This window comes from Caenorhabditis briggsae, assembly GCF_000004555.2.
Source record: "Caenorhabditis briggsae complete genome, chrIV, whole genome shotgun sequence".
NCBI classification, from domain to species: domain Eukaryota; kingdom Metazoa; phylum Nematoda; class Chromadorea; order Rhabditida; family Rhabditidae; genus Caenorhabditis; species Caenorhabditis briggsae.
In genome coordinates, this window is record NC_013487.2 from 11,516,903 (window position 1) to 11,533,871 (window position 16,969).

Here is a 16,969-nt window from a genome sequence, read left to right on the forward strand (position 1 = left end):
GGGCAGAAAACATGAAGGATTTGTTGTATGGAGCGGAGGCAAACGATCATCATGGAAATTGGACGATGAGGAAGACGACGACAATCATCGGACACTTCACACGCTTTCCTCAAGGAGTTCATTTAGTTTTTATGTAAGCAGCCTTGTTGAGAGTTAGCATTTCTGAATTATGCTAAATGGGAGAGAACCGGGAGGAGGATAAAAAAAGAGAAAAATGTTCAAGAGGAAAACAAAAGAGAAAAGGCAGAAAAATAGATTTTTTAGTACAAAAAAATCAGAGTTGTGGAAGAGAAAATCTGGTGGCCGTGGACGGTCCCCCAACGACAATTACAGTAACTTAAAAATAGTATCATTTTCAGAGCTTTTTTCTCGATTTCTGTAATGACAGACAAACCAAAAAAAAGAGCAGTTGAAAACGAAAAAATTATCAGGAGAAAAACGTTTTTTAGGTTACGGTAGTTGTCGTTACGAGACCATGCCCTTCGATACATAATATCGGTTTAAAATTGCCTAGGCTACAGTAGTTTGAAAAACTCAAAGAAAACATTGCTGGAGTAATATTTATGATCTCTTCGAGCAGTTTGATCCAGTTTTACTACGAAAATGACTGAGTATATACTGAGAGCACGAATATAATTCGAAAAACTCATAAAATTTGAAAAAGAGAGTGCATATAGCAGAGAATGGGTTGAACTAGGGGATACGAGACAAGGTCGAAGCGAGAAGAACACACTTCTTCAGGGGGACCGTTCATTATTCTTGCCTCCCAAACACTCTTTTTTCTTCGAGTATTCCGTTTGACAAAAGTACGTCGTTTTCGCCTCCTCATCATTCGCAGCTGTGCTTGGTTGTGCAGGGCTCAGGGATGGAAAATTTGAATAACGCGAAAGAAAAGCGTCCCACAGCAAAAAAAAATAGATGGTGGACTTTGCATAAGAATAGTTGTATTGGTGTTAGAAGCAGCAAACTGAGAAGCGGACACGTATTCTCGGAAAGTAAGGGTCGCGCGCCCCTGCGATAGCCAGATCATTATCGACTGGAGGAAAAACCAAGCGCTGCTGGCGGAGAGAGAATCGACTAGTAGCAGTAACCAGCTGTATAGTCTAGATGAGAATCTGATGGAAAGAAACTTTTCCGCGCTGTGAATGAAGATTAGCTGAGAAGCGATAGTTCTATTCTTGACTTTGTTTTCACTTTTTAAGAAACCAATTGGTAATAAGTCCGAAACTGATTCCTGTGAAGAAACTGTAGACGATGGGTGAGGGAAAATGGAAAATGAAACGGCGGGAGACTTCAAAAAGCTTTTGGGGGAGATGTCCACTTCTCATGGGTTTTTGCAAATTGGCTGGAGGCAGAAAATTGAATGAGGTTTTGAACAAGCTTAGTGACGAATCGTGAAGGAAGGTATACTAGCAGGAAAAAGAGGAAGAACCAGTAGCCATAGCGAGAAAATCACAGGATCGAAGACTCTCGTAATGAACAGGCAAAGCTCAACTAGATACTCTCGTGGGTGCTCTACTCCTCCCATAGGTAGGATGCGGGATACCAAGAGATACGAGAGGATACGCAGAGTGTGCGCGAAGAGCTGGCTGGAGAGCAAATATGGTCAAACCCATATATGACAGTGGATAGACGAAAGAAGCTAACAACATAGGTAAATGAAAGAAAAAGGAACACAGAGAGGGGGAGTTGAGGAGAGGTAGCGGATGGCCGGTCAACGGTAGGGGACAACAGAAAAAAGAGACAGGTTACCTGTGAGGGCGATACATACGCTCGGCAGATGCAGGTATATACCGACTGGTCAGCAGACGGACGGCACCGGACGCGCGGACAGTCCGTGTACTAAATCCTACCAAATCCCTTTTTCAAAATTGTAATAGTCTTTGCGCTTTCTCTCGTTTCTTCGGTAGAGAGGACTATAAATCCGTTCGCTAATGGATTTCTAACGGCGCCTTTATACAACCGACCTTCGCAAAATGGTTTTCGAGAAGAGAACGTAAAAGTTTCGTCCCAAAAACGAAATCCTGATGGGCCGATAATGTGTTTCGTGAAGCCCCTAAAGCGGGTCTTAGATTTCGTAGTATACACAAGGACGACGGGACAACGACTTGTCAATTTCGGAAATGAGCCAACGAGCACAAGAAGATGAACAAGTTGTACTAAACTCAAGAAAAGATGAAGAGAGGAGGAAGTCTGAATCATGTTTTTGGAGTAAAAGAGTTTTAGAAGTCAGAAAAACTTCCAAAATAAACAAACTCGGTGCTGTGTATACCAAAAACATAGCGAAAAAATCCTAAAGTGAAGGGCACAAAACATTTGCACTAACGTTTCCTCATTTTTGAAATTAGAGCTGCAGATGGCAGGCCCAAAAACTATTGGTCAAGACCTCCTGGACTTGGTGGGCAGCTGGATATAATGAAAACAATTTTTAGAGCAAAGGGTCCCCTTTTGTAATTCGAAATTTTTTTAATTGAAAAAAAACACATAATAGGATCTCTATCTGATACTTACAAAGAAAATAACGAAAAATATTTTTTACATGATGATGATACGAAGTTAATTAGCTGGGTAACCTTGTTCTAACTAGGTAGATAAACCAATAATCCGGCAAAAGAAATAGACGAAAAGAAGGCGAAAAGTCGACACGGCGGTGAGACCCACGGGGCCACCAATCCGACCGCCCGCCCGTCATTACGATCAAGGCCATCTGAAGGTAGAAGAAGTAGAAGTGACGGCGAACGAGTGCCGTCGTCGCGCTCTTTTCCCTATTATCGACAATCAGGTGTTCCGGAATTTCAAAAGTATATTGCGGGATTCAACTTGATTAAAATCTGATTGATTCTGACTTTTTGGTAGCATAATTTTTTTCTTATTCAAAAAGGAAAAGGAAAGTTTATCGGAATATGCAGAGAGGATAATAACAGAAATCGACGTCGTCGTCTCAGTAATTGTTATTGTATGTTGCGTCGTCAGTTTGAAGAGGAAAACAAATTGGTGTGCGCACCGATAAGTAGACGGGTCACCATTCGGAGTTTCGCCGCTCATTCCTTAATTGAGCGTTTCGCAGAAGAACGTAGCGGATCCAAAGTTACAAAGTGGAAAAAAAGTGATTGTAAAAATTGTGGATTCAGAAAATTTACAGAATGAAATCGAACAAAAAGAACAAGTAGAGAAGTTCATTAATTATCCTAACTTTCACCTATTCATATGGTGAGACGGTTTGGATGGTGCGGGTAATAACTTAATTAGTCCTTTTTGGCAGATTTTCGTCTCACACACAAGTCTAGCCACTCACTTGGTTTACGCAACCTGGAGGAGGGAAAAAAGCGAATTGAGAAAAATAAAAGAGATTCATAAAACTAGAATTTCTCAATGAACAACTATGGACTTTTCGGAAAAAAAGAGATTCGCAGATAATGGGAGGGTGGAAAAGTATGAAATTGAGATGAAATGACAATTCATGCAAGCGTAGCCACTTTTAAATAATGTAAAATACTAGAAAGTATCAAACCTAAATACTAGAAAGTATCAAACATTGTTGTTTTTCGATAAATTTTATGACCGAAATTTTTCTACAGTACTTCAAAGGGTTACACCAAGATTATTCGCAGGTCTCACCAAGAAAACTGAGCCGAACATTTTTTCGCTTTTCAACTCATCTTTTATTTTTTTAATATTTCAATTAACGGACAAGTAAGCCATTTAAAGTTGATAATTATGAATTGACAGAAAAAAAATACACCGAAAGTGATTTCTCTTACTTATTGTCATGTTTCAGATACAAAATCTACTAGAAAATGGCGCTGAGACACACAATCTCACCGCAGCTCTCGAATCGCCCAAGTCCACCGATCACACGATCGGTTTCTCGCAATGGACATCGTCCAACCTTCGAAACATCGACACCGGTGACACGTCGAAGTCTTCAGCCAGGAATGGAAATCGGAACAATTGAAAGAGTGTTCGAACAGGCAGATGACTCAACAATCGATCTCAACTCATCAAAATTCGTATATAAAGAGCATTTCACTGTCAAAGAAAGGACATCGATGCAGAAAGAAATGTGGTACGACTGGCTGGTGTATCACATTCGAATGATCCGACGTCATCTGTTTCCCAACACTGAAAAAATACGCGAAACTTTGTTGGTGCTGGTTCTCCTTTTCATCCTTCATAAGTGTATGTTCCTATAGTGAAATTGATTCTCAATGCTTTAATTTTAAGATGCTCTTGACTGCTGGTATGATCCAACAACCAAGGCGGAGCAACCAATCAATCATCAGTCGAGAATCGAATTTGACAGTAAATGGACTCCGGAAATTGAGAGAATAATCGAAGAATCGAACAAAAATCTTCAAATGAGCATCTCCATCATCAAAGATCGCGAGAACCAGCTGGAAGATCGAACAACTCACCTCGAGACTTTATCCGATGATGAAAAGGGGTGGAAAGAATCAGTGGTAGAGGAAATCAGGAAGATCAAAGCCTCTCAAACAGCAATCGATCAGCTGGTGGAGTCGTTGAAGAAAGATTTGGAGGAAAACGTAAGTAATCCAGAGTTATGCTCCAATGGAAACAACCTTTCAGAAACTATCGAAGGTGATAATCACAGAAGAAGACAGGCAGCCTACTGGACCACCAGAACCACCAGGATCCTCCTCGAGCATTCTTCTGCATCCAATGCACTTCCTCCACCGCTCTCCCATTGGTGTCAACGTGGCGAACAGTCTCATCGGCGCGTCGATTGACTATTCGTGCTCTTCTCGTCCAGTCTCCGCGAAAGACGGGATCTTTTACGATATCATGTCCTATTTCGGTTCGTTCAAAGAAGGATACGTCCTGCTCGATCGCGAGGTCCTGACTCCGGGAGAAGCTTGGTGCACCTACGACAAACGTCCCACGTTGACTGTTAAACTGGCTAGATTCGTCATTCCGACTGCTGTCTCCTATCAGCACGTTCGTTGGAGCGGAATAGTTCCGAATCATGCACCCAAACTTTATGATTTGGTGGTAAGTTGGATCTTGGAATTTTAATTCTAATTTATATTGCATCTAGGCATGTCTCGATTCATGCTGCACTCAATCTGAACCACTTATCCTGAATTGTGAGTACACAGCTTCTGAAGAGGGTCCAGACGAGCAAGAACAGTTCTGCTCTATTCCGACAATCAATAGTATGCAACCCATTAATCATGTGCAATTCCGTTTCCGTGAGAATCATGGAAACATGACGAAAACGTGTGCATATCTTGTTCGTGTCTACGGAAAACCAGTCAATCCACAACCGCCACTGACAGAGCAAGATGCCGCCGCACTGGACAATGGAACGACTTCACATCTCGAATCGACACTCGTGGACTCAGTTCCAGAATCTGCTTGAAATACAGTTATAATTCATTTTCGGGTTAACGATACCTTGTAGTTTGTATTGTATTGCATTGTTCACCAGTATTATTCCTATTGCAAAATGTTCTGTTTGTATTGAAAAATCTTATCCTGATCACATCTTGTCTAATGACTTTCAGAGAAAACAACTTTTTATCACAAAATATGGCACATATAATTAACAAGTAAGTTACTAGCAGGGTGTTGGTCCTTCGGGACTTCTGCTGTGAAGATTCTCAAATGTGGCGACTCGTGATCGGAGCTGAAATAAGGTAATTAATATTCAAATGACCATGAGACTGACCGTTCCATTTCCATCATTCGTCAACCTGGTGACTACACTTCCTTGTCTCGTGGAAATGATTCCAGGGCATCCGAGTAGTTTCATGGCAGCACGACGGAAACGAATATTGAATAGACAGTATATCATCATGTTAGAGGCACTGAAACCGGAAAATTCAGGGATTATTAGTTACAAGGCGTTACCTGTTAACACAAACCAGCACATTAGATAATGGGATTCTTTGGCGATAGACTTCTGTCTTACTGTACCTATCAACTAGGTAGTTGACACCGGGAGGGATGTTACAAATGATAAAGATCATTGTCATTACCGTAGCCATTACGGTTACTCTGAAAATAAATACAGAATACTACAGTAATCCCATGCTTCCACTCACTTCCTCTCCGCATCTTCTCGTTTTGAGCTCTTTCCACTGTTGTGGCACATCAATTCGTGCGCCCGATAGGCTAATCTCACTTTGTGGATGATAAATGCGTTCAAGATGATGATAATAGCCCATGGAATCAGTTGGATAAATGCCACATACAGATAGAAGAGATAGAATTCGATGTAGAATTCGTTTTTGCGTAATTCAGTCGGCACGACTTCACCGTTCGCATCCAATCGTACTTCGAAAAACGATGGAAGTTTGAAGAGTGTGCTGAAATTTTTATAGATGGGGTACATGAAAAAAATAATTTTTTCGAAATTTCGTTAACGCCCTCAAGGAGTTGAACTTGTGGGACGATTATTGAAAATGCGGTTTAAGAATTTCGAAAAAAATCTCCTGTTTCGAAAAATCCCCTCCTTCAATTTGTTCCCCTATTTCCAGAAAACTTGAAAAATCAGTTTCCAAAGGCTCAAGTTTCTTTCTCAATATACAGACATAAATCTGTCTATTCGAGTGCTCTCTCTCGGCTGTCTCAAGTGTGACGGTCTCCTGGAAACCGTATTGCACCAGCCATAAATTTTGGGCTTCAGAAGACACGTCACACTCGTCTAGGCCCTATTGAAGCGTCATCATAAAGATGAAAACACAAACCATACGACTGTGATGATGACCAGAACAGACAAAGAATTCGAACGAGTTGACCAGACTCTTCGTTTTATTGGGAATGAAACAGCGATGAACCGATCTACAGTAACCGCCACGTATGTCCAAACTGAGCCAGCTTGAGCAACTAGGGATAATGGGAAAATGAACACTGTGACTTTCCAGAAGAAATGGCAAACATAGCTTTTGTGCTGAAAAGCCAAAAAATGAGTTTTACCACACAGTCAAGTTTGAGCTCAATTATCTCAATTCCTATACAAGATATCAAAAAAGTGTGAGCTGACCAACTAATTATGATATTATGAAAAACAATTTATCAGTTGACGACTTTTTGATATCTTTTACAGGAACCGAGATATATGAGCTCAAAGTTTACAGATTCAATATAAGACTTTTTAAACAACCGTACCCTCTCGGATGGCTCATGGATCGTTGAGCATTGATGCATAGATGGATAGATCATAATTGAAGAAGTGAGAAGAACAACATCGAAAAGTGAAAGACCGCATAGAAGAACCTGAAATAGCTTTGTTTTTCTTGTGAAGAATGTTTCATTTTTTTCATGGTCCCTTCTAAAAATAAATTTGGAATTCAAGGACCGGAGACTTTATTGTCGTTTCGAAAACAACAAAAAAGGAATTCATAGGAAATTGAGTGGAAGAAGAAGAAGAGCAAAGACGAACCTCCAAAGAGCTGTGTCGTAGTTTGGCAAACACAATTGCAGAAAGGACGGCGGCTAGAGATCCAGGAACACAGATCTGCAGAAAAGAGATGAAATGTGGGAAATTATTTAAAAAAACAACATTCCATGCAATACAACACTGACGACTACCACATGCCGAACAACCTGTAATAGAAAGGCATCCAGACCATTAAGTTTGAGCCAATTTATCTCGACACTTGCGAAATATCAAAAAGTTTTCAACTGTCAAAAAACTCCTGAGAGCTAGTTTATTTCAAAATTCCCATACAAAAATGCCGGAAATCCCGAATTCAGAATATACGTAAAAATTAGAGCTCTTCATGTTGTTCAGTGTTGTTGATTTATTAAGTTTTTTGTGAGAATCTTCTTAAGCCGTGCAGTAATTTTTTGTTTTGTTTTTGAATGTAATTTTCTAATTTATACAAGAAAATTTTACCAACTTCCGTATCATTTTGATCTACAAAATTTGCGAAATCCAAAAACATATATTTCAAAATGTTTGACCAAGTTATAGTTCCTTAAAGTTAGCTGACCTATTACCAGTTTCTCCAGTGCGATTTCTTTAATATGTAATTTCATAATTTAAAAATACTTTAAGTATTGAAAATCCATGCAAAATTAGATATCATTTTCTTTCTATCTACAAAATCTGATAAATTCAGAAATGTAGGTTTTTAAAAGTGTTGGTCCATAATGTCTCCAGTTATGACTCTTTAAAGTTAACATACCGTATTTCCTCTACTAATAGCCCACCCAAACCTCCGACTTTGAGCGCAATTATCTCAATTCGTGTGAAATAAATATATCGAAAACTTGTAAACCGTAAAAATGTTGCTGATATTCTGATGAATAAATTTTCAGTTGATAAAACTTTGATATCTGTCACAGGAATCGAGATAATTGATCTCAAAGTTGACGGTTTGGGTCGGCTTCTATTAGAGGGAGTATGTCGAATGTGCCCCGATTCCTGGAATCAAACACGTCTCTTTAAAGCCTTCTTTCCCAACTTTAAGAAAACCAGGCCATATTCAGTATCATTCTGATCAACAGAATCTGAGAAATCCAAAATTCTAACTTTCAAACTTTTTTGGCCGATCAGCTAAAAGTTATGTTCTTCTGGGAGTGCCCTTCACTTTTCTTTTATCTATAAAACCCATTTTAGTATATGTATTTTTACTTCTTCTCAAAATCACAACAACCTAAGTTGAGCTCTCAAAAGTACACTATATAAGTTTTGTGTTGTGTTTCCTGTGACTTTCCATGCGATAAGTTAGAATCATCAATGCAATGACGTAACATAATGTAGGAAGCAAAGGAATCAGATACCTCATTAAAAAAATAACATCAGCTGACTTCCCTTTTCAGCAAAAAAACTTTTCTTCTTCATTTTTTTTACACAGAAATTGGACCTTCTTTCCCGCTATATACCAATTCCTGTTTTGAAATAAAAATACACACCGCAGAATAATTGAAAACAAGGTGTTTCCGGAATCTCTTTGTCTAGGAGGAAACACTCCATCTTCGCCAGAGTCAGAAAGGATCATTGGAATTGACAAGGACACATTTTGATGATGATTGGGAGAAGAAAAAAAAAAGATGAATAGGGGTAATTTGAGAATATATTTTCGAAACGGATGTGGTGGAGAGATGCGTCACCAGTGTCTGGTCTAGAAGGTGACAATGAGGAACACTCTTCCCATAATGAGATGGTGGAGAACACAAAAAAAAATGGAGACAAAGATTATTGAGCAGAAACGAGAAGACGGGTTGTGAGAATAATTAAATCGTATTGTTACATTCAAATTGAAAAAAAATGAAACACAAATTTTTGAACTACTACAGGGTGGCGTACAAGTTTGTACTAGCATAAAAGTTGAGTGAAGCGTTGTACTGGGCTTAAATTTAGTGTACACAACTTCAAAGAACTTATCAATAAACTGGGCAATTTTCAAACTATTTTATCAACTTTGAGCTGAGTTATCGCTTGTCAAACTTGCTTCATCTTTTGAAAATCACAGGAAACATATCATCGTTGGACAATCATAACAATACCTAGACTTGAGGAATCGTTTTGAAAATTTCAGTAGCTATGAATCAAACATAAAATTATTTATTTCTACCAATTTTCGTGCTTCCAAGATACTTATGTCTAAAGATATGCAATTTTGTCAGTCCCGGAGCAATTATGCGCCGCTCTGTATGCCGATAAGGGATTATCCGAACTACAGTAACCCGGAACACCTATATCTTTTTTTTAGTATTGTTCTTTTTTTCCCATTTCTTCTCCGTTCAGTTCATATTTCCTCAAAATAACATACTAACTCTCCCTAACCGCGACACTCTGTTCTCCTTTCACAAAAAGCCAAAAAAGAGAAAAATAATGACTTCTCAAGTGTCTTCAAAATAAAAATATATATGCAAAAAGAGAAATTCATTCAACTGGATCCAACGAGCACAAAAAGAGAACCCCTGCTATTCGATGGAAGGTTCCAAACTCATTAGGCTGGAAGAATGGAATGGGGCTTCTCCATTCTCCCCTTTTTTTAGATTAAATGAATCATTGAACAGATGGATCGGAAAAAGAAGAAGATGGGTTCAAGACACATCCCATGTTTTGACAAAGAATATACTGGTAAACATATTATTTGCTTTTTTTGACCCCCCGGAGAAGATAAGTGGAAGCATATATGGGATCCGATTAAAGACTTACGTAGATTCCAAAATATTAACATTTTGGATCACTTGTTTATCTTTTTACATAGTAATGGATCATTCGGTTAATCCGTTCCGAGAAATTGAGAATCAAGGAAGAAAAAACCATGAGACGAATGGTAAATTTTGAGTCCAATATATCTCGGTTACTGTCAAAGCTACAAAAATTTGGTGAGCTGATAAAATATTATTGATATTATGATAAACATTTTGTCAGTTGACAACTTTTTTCTATCTTTCAAAAGAACCGAGATATATGGGCTAAAAGATAGAGTTGGGGTGACATTCAATTAGAGTGCTTACGGGACATACCGTAAACTTTGAGCCCATATATCTCAGTTCATGTAAAATCCAGACAGCCTTATCCCTGTTTTTTCTAGTTTAAGACCTTTGTCCACTACACATCATCATTTTCTAATACCTTCTTCTTCTTCTACTCAAACCCTTCTTCTTCTCCAATTCCTTATTCTTCTCCTTCCTCATCATATCCGTTTTTTCCGTTTTTCGGATAATGATGGATCAGCAAAGGGGGCTCATTATCAAAATGAAGAAGACGAGCAGTATCTTTCTTTTTCTTCTTGCCATTTCGTTCACACAAATTTATTCATGAGAAGCTGTGAAGAGCAAATGAAGAGAAAGAAGGAGAAGCATTTTCAGGGACATTTCAGATCTTCTTCTTTTCCAGAATTTCACATCATCTACTTTTTTTTTGGTGCGTCATCCGATCTTTAGTTCCACCCACACCATGTACACCTTTATTGGCATAAGCAGCGACCGAAAATTTCGGAGCAACTCCATCACCTCCGTTATGTCAAAATGAAAAAGTCAACTCTCGAGTAAAAGGTTCTCTTCAATGGAGTCTTCAAAACATTCGATTACTAATTTTATGAAGACGACCACTAACGAATCTCTGGGATGTTTGGTCTAGACGGCTTCCGCAACTTTTCATTTTATTCCGAATTAGTCGATGCAGCAGCGAATAGATAAAAAAACAAGCGCTAAAATAGCTGGTGGTTTCATCCACCCATCGCAATAAAAAATTTTGGACCTTTTTTGGGTTCCCCGAAAAAAAATTTCGAGGAGCTGTTGTTTGTTGCTTGATTGAAACGATTTCTGACGTTTCGCTATGGTTCTGCTCCACAACTCATATCTTACGAAAATCAAGCATCCATAAAACATGCAACAGTTAAAAACACGACATTCATATAATTAAATAATATTAACCAGAGGAACAAGGTAAAGGTATGATATTCTCTCCACGTTTTCATAGGAGAAGAGCTCTTCCCATGAACAAGCGGAAAGAGATCGATTGTTCAGCATGTTATCAGAAACAATGAATAATTTTTAATATAAAGAGTAGACTTTCTAGTGTTGGAGAGGAATACTAGATATGCTTCTCTACATCAAAAACAAACGAAAAAGGGCGGGGCTTCTCGACGACGGAGATGTGGGGAAGAGGGAGGGGGAGGGGAAAGAGAAAAAATAGTGGGGAAAGAAATTTGACAGTTAAAAATATTGCGAGAATAGAAAAACAGCTTTAAAGCTTAACGCAGTTAACTTATAGGTTATTCTACACCTAGAGGAATTGAGCAAAAAGCAAGAAGTTTGTACAAGCCTGGCTTAAACAACGCGGACTTTGGATAGACGATCAAGTGTGCTGTAGGAAAGTTGATCAGAGAGTGTGGCCCAGTCACGAAGTTCTCCGTTTTTGAATCTGAAATTAAAACTGAGAGTATGTTGGATGAAATTTCAATACCTGTAGGCTTTGAACAAGCCAGTTCCTCTTTTGGCCATTTCATGAGCGACATATACTGGTGTTGGAATGGAAGTAGGGCTATTGACGAGCTGGGATGTCAATTTGAGGTGAAGAACAAGCGTAAGAAACTAACTTGGTGGAGGCTGCATACGGCACAAACCATTTTCGTAATGTGGTCATCTGTCACTTCCTCGTCATCACGGATGATCAAGAAAGAAGGAACTTTGGCAGTACCTTGTACTGGACGGAAAGCTTGGATGAAAATTTGTCGCTTTCCATATTCAGCAATCTCTCCGCCTACAGATGTATCCGGCAACGGGTTCTGTAAATTTTTAGTGATAAGGCTACACTCAAAGAGTTAACATACAGTTGGCATGTTTCCATGATGACCTCCTTTCGCGTAAAAGCGAGTGTGGTGGCGTTTCTTTACAACGATCGCCAATACTTTAGGAGCGTAATCACGATGTCCCATTGATTTAGCAGCTGCGATACATGTTTCTTCGATGATTTTAACTTCCCGCAAGGCTTCAGTTTCTTCTCCGAATGAGACTCCGTCGCGGAAAATGATAATTCTTTTGGGGAATCCGCGACGCTCAGCAAAGTTACGAACATTTTGATCTGTGAACTTCCTGAGAATCTCATCCTGGATAGCTTCACGCCTTGGATCAGTATATAGGAAGTCTCCAACGAAGGAATATGGACTTTCAGCTGAGTTGCAAGACAACTAAAAATTTGAATTTTATATTGAAAAATGACCTAGTTGAAACTCACGCCCACGGTAGAAGGACTTCCTTCTCGCGTTGCCATTTTGTCCGGGTGAGCTACGTCCATGCCCATGACAAATGTCGACACCTCTCGCCAAGATCCAATGCTGAAATTTTCAAATTGGAGCATGCTTCTAGTTATAATACCAACTCTCTGGGAATGTCGGCTGTGTAGTTCAATCCTCCACATTTGACGTTGGCTTTCATCACAATGTTGTCGAGAGTCAAATCGTAGGCTCTTCTACCGCCTTGCGACTTCTTCTCGATGTTATCACGAATCTTCCTAATATTCTTCAGAAGGATATGTTGAGTGGGAATATCGCTCATCCGCTCCTCGAACTTCAGACACTCTGTAACCATTTTCATGTAAATTGTTTTCTTGTTGTTGAATAGTTACCATGAATATTCGGGACGTCATCCGAGACAAAAAGAACGAAAGGAATAAAAGACGGGTCCCGATATCTATTGTGAGTGACTAGATTCTTGAAAACTGATGTTAGGAAGTTTTCGCTGTTTCGTTCTCCTTCAAAACTTCTCAATTCATAGTTATCGATGCGCATTCCCTTGTCGTTGCATCTTTGCATAAAAGCACGAGCGACGAACTCTGTGGCTTTGATTTCAGCATCGAAGTTTCGAGAATAACCTGCTACCAAGACGAACACCAGATGATGGATTGTTGCTGGTGTTTCGAACTTTTTGTCCTGAGCCTTCCAATCGCGCTGTAATGTCCAACATTAAGAATCACCAAATAACCAAATGTACCTTTTCGTCATCGACATGAACCGGGTCAGCATAGGTGATTTTCGGAGCGAGAACTCTTTCACCGTCAATCTCGCTGATGTTTTGGAACGGGTCGTTGCAAATTTGAACTCCGAATTCTTGCATCACTTGATCGTTGAAACCAAATTCTTCATAGTGATGTTGAAGGGTTGTCCAGCGTTCATTTGGAGCATTAGCGCGCGGCTGAAATAACTCATATGGAATTTTTGTTCAAAAACGGGTTCTTACAGTGAGCTCAAACTCTTCAAGGACTCGGCGGTCAACAGATTGGAATGGGAGAACTTTCAGATACTCGAGTGGCATCAAACGTCTATGAGGGCCATTGCCGCATTGAGCAGCTGGGAAATTTGGGAATCTGAAATTCTTTCCTCTAAATCTGTAACACTTTATCGGGTAGTTACCTAAGATTTGGATACTTTTGTCTGTATTCCGGATCTTTCGGTGCATTGTAGTCGACATCGGAAACGGTGATGGTGTTGGTCGCCCAATCGGCTAAATCCTCGTAGAACGGATTGCACTTGAGATCTTTCAAGAGCAATTTCACGGCTCTTTGAAGCCTCATGTTGGGATTGATCATGCGGTTTGGAACAAAGTCTCTGGGAAAGGCATATTGAATCATTTGGCTAAGTGGGATCGCGGCATAATATTGTGTTGATTGTGCTGAAAAAAAGAAATCTAAACAAGTCTCTTCAAACGTCTTATACGATCAAGTTCCAAGATTGGCAGTGGATGTCCGGTTCCTACGATTCTGCATCCTTTGTGTATTCCTTTCGCGGCTACCGCCCACTTCACACGGAGCTCTTCCATGTGACCAGTGTTCACATACAGTCCTTTGGATTGGGACAGATATTTCCCGCTGAAAAAAATTGAAGAATACAAGTTAGTAATCTAGATTTTGACAAACCTTCTAATGGCACTCTGTGAAGTGACGATATCCAGGTAAGCGTAGAATCTTGGGTCACTCCACTCATTAACTTCAGTCTGATTGAATGACGGCTTTTCAAGATCAGGCTCACAGGTAATCTCCAAATCTCCGTTAAGAAATTTGATGGAATCTTTCAGAAACTCCGAGATTTCAGGAATTTCAAGAGCGTCCTCTTTCTTGATAACCATCAACTGAAATGGCGAACATAGTGATAACTAAGCCTAGTTCCAAAGTTCGTACCTCACTAATTCCTTCCAAGGTGAACAAGGACTGAGCGCCATCGTACGCAAAAAGGACATCCGTCTTTTTACCTCCCTTTCTACCGGCCCACTTGTCCAGAAGTTTTCGAAGAAGAATGAAATTATCCTTCTGCTTGGACGCACGATTTCCACGACCTCTGAAAAATTAAGTTTTTGCTGATGCAGTGACATATTTCCATACCTGGCACTCATGGTGGTGAGGATGTAATCCTTCTTGGTTTTATGATCGAGTAGTTTCATTTGAACGACATGACGAAAGACGGTGCGATCCGACAGCTCGAGTCCGAAGATGTTGATTGCAAGCCTCGGGTTGTTTTGGTTCATGTTTGAAGAGTTTCCTAAATGAATGTTAACTGATTTTTGTTTCATACAATGGGATTATTCACCAAAATGTGAAAAATGCTAAAAATTTCGCGAAAAACCCTTTCGCGAAAAAGAACGAACCAATCGCAAACTTTTGTGAATTTGTTCCCTAAAAATTTCTCCTATTTTCTCCTGAGTTTCAGCCAGATTCGTTCATTCTCCGAGTTTTCGCGGAATTTTTCGCATTTCTCTGCATTTTTTACATTTTGGTGAATAACCCCATAAGATATCTCAAGAAAATCAAACAAAAACTCGAGATTTTCCTTCAAAAATTTAGGACAATGAATTTCGAAAACAAATTTGTTCTAGAAAAGTGTGTGTTCACCATGACGCACAATTGCAGAGTTCTTGCACACCGTAACCTAACAAAGAGCGCGCACCATCGTTTTTAAAGATGAAGTAAAGCTTTGTGATGCATCATAATCATTATAATAGTTTGAACAGCTTTCGAAAATGAGGGTCAGTTGATGACTATTTTGAAACTTGCTTCTAGTGCGTAATTACACCACTAACTCTACCGTTTCCGCAGAAAAAAAACTGACTGGAGCATTCGAAAATTGAGACCGTACGAATCCGGGAGACACCCAAAAGCGGGAGACACGAAAGGGGAGAAAGTACGCAATTGCTTACCGTAATCCACCGTTCCGTTGTAAAAAAAATAAACTATTTTTCAGTAAATTTGTGAATAAAATACCCGAGATAAATGAAAATATGTTTTAAAAAATTTTGAGACCTTTTTTATGCTCCTGAACATCATTTTCGGCCGTTTGATTACTCTCGGTTTGGGAATTAACGGTGGTACGGTAAGCAATTTCGTCTCCCGCTTTCGTGTCTCCCGCTTTCGTGTCTCCCGCTTTTGTGTCTCCCGCTTTTGGGTGTCTCCCCGATTCGTACGGTCTCCGAAAATTTACAAAAATCATAAATTATGCAGAAAGAGTTGTCGATAGCTGAAAAGCAACTTCTGTGTAAGTTCTCACCTTTGTTCTCTTTATCATCCGGGAGCAATCCGTTGCATCGACCGACAGCTTCTACCGGTCTGGCATGATTGTCGTCGTTGTTGCTTCGCCCACCACGGTGACCATCGCCTCCTCTTCCTCTGTACGAACTGTTCTGACCATTACGAGGACCTCCTCTTCCACGGTAACCTCCTCGAGATTCGTTTCCCTCTCTACTGGAGGTTCCCCGGTCGGAGCCACCACGGTATCCACCTCTTCCTCTATTATTGGACTCCCTTTCGTCACGGGAACTCGAAGGAGGTCCTCGTTCAGACCCTCCATCCCGATACGACCCACGACCAGCACCACGGCCCGACTCTCGATCACCACGTCCCCGTCCTCTTCCTCCACCTCCACGTCCGCGATTCTCCGACTGCATTCTGTGCTGAAAATTCTCGATTTCCAGAAAAACTGCTTCAGACTATGACACGATATCTCACGATAAACGATAACAAGTCGTGGAAAAAATGCTATATTATTTTCAATGCTCACTTTTCACCTTAATTACTTTTCGGGGTACTGTAGCCACAAAAACAAGTATTGTTATTCTCGCTCCAAAAAATAGAAGAGCGAACCTTAATATACAACGACTTTACAGATTTTCTCAAAAAGAATCTAATTTCAATTCCATTAATAATCTCAATTACCTTCTCCCTCAATACTCAAATTTCAGTGTTTGTCATAGAATGATTACAAGTGTAGAGAGAGCATAGAGTCTCGAGGAGACGTAGTGCTCACCTGTCGCATAACTTTCCCACGGGGTCCTAATATAAATCAAAGCAGAGAGTCACTCTCTCACTCACTTCTCCTCCTCTCCCAAAACGACAAGTCATTAGAATACTGATTTCCCTCTTCCGAATACTACTGTTATTTGTCTCCAAATGGCTTTTAACATTGAAAGTTTACTGGAAACTAAGCCCAATCAACACGAAGAAGCTTATGAAGAGGACGTAGAAGAAGAAGAAAGAGATAAGGAAAGAGAAGAAGAT

General features: G+C 39.8%; 3 protein-coding genes across 3 annotated transcripts; 1 reads left to right on the forward strand and 2 right to left on the reverse strand.

The window, feature by feature from the left end:
* Positions 1-3,797: 3,797 nt before the first annotated feature.
* Positions 3,798-5,380, forward strand: Cbr-sun-1 (the record flags this gene model as incomplete). The annotated part of the gene is made up of 4 exons (XM_002634324.1): positions 3,798-4,179; positions 4,225-4,544; positions 4,588-5,010; positions 5,057-5,380. The coding sequence occupies 4 exons, from the start codon at positions 3,798-3,800 to the stop codon at positions 5,378-5,380; spliced, it is 1,449 nt and encodes a 482-aa protein (XP_002634370.1).
* A 198-nt stretch (positions 5,381-5,578) lies between these two features.
* On the reverse strand, positions 5,579-8,004 carry Cbr-frpr-10 (the record flags this gene model as incomplete). Its single annotated transcript, XM_045235937.1, has 8 exons — positions 5,579-5,647; positions 5,690-5,828; positions 5,872-6,018; positions 6,066-6,329; positions 6,711-6,913; positions 7,132-7,239; positions 7,406-7,480; positions 7,966-8,004. 8 exons carry the CDS (start codon positions 8,002-8,004, stop codon positions 5,579-5,581), a joined length of 1,044 nt encoding a protein of 347 aa, XP_045096262.1.
* A 3,753-nt stretch (positions 8,005-11,757) lies between these two features.
* Cbr-csr-1 lies at positions 11,758-16,359 on the reverse strand (the record flags this gene model as incomplete). Its single annotated transcript, XM_002634322.1, has 15 exons — positions 11,758-11,851; positions 11,894-11,982; positions 12,027-12,215; positions 12,261-12,617; positions 12,665-12,764; positions 12,809-13,007; positions 13,055-13,376; positions 13,420-13,620; positions 13,666-13,792; positions 13,839-14,097; positions 14,142-14,293; positions 14,342-14,553; positions 14,603-14,759; positions 14,804-14,960; positions 15,963-16,359. 15 exons carry the CDS (start codon positions 16,357-16,359, stop codon positions 11,758-11,760), a joined length of 3,012 nt encoding a protein of 1,003 aa, XP_002634368.1.
* Positions 16,360-16,969: the final 610 nt, after the last annotated feature.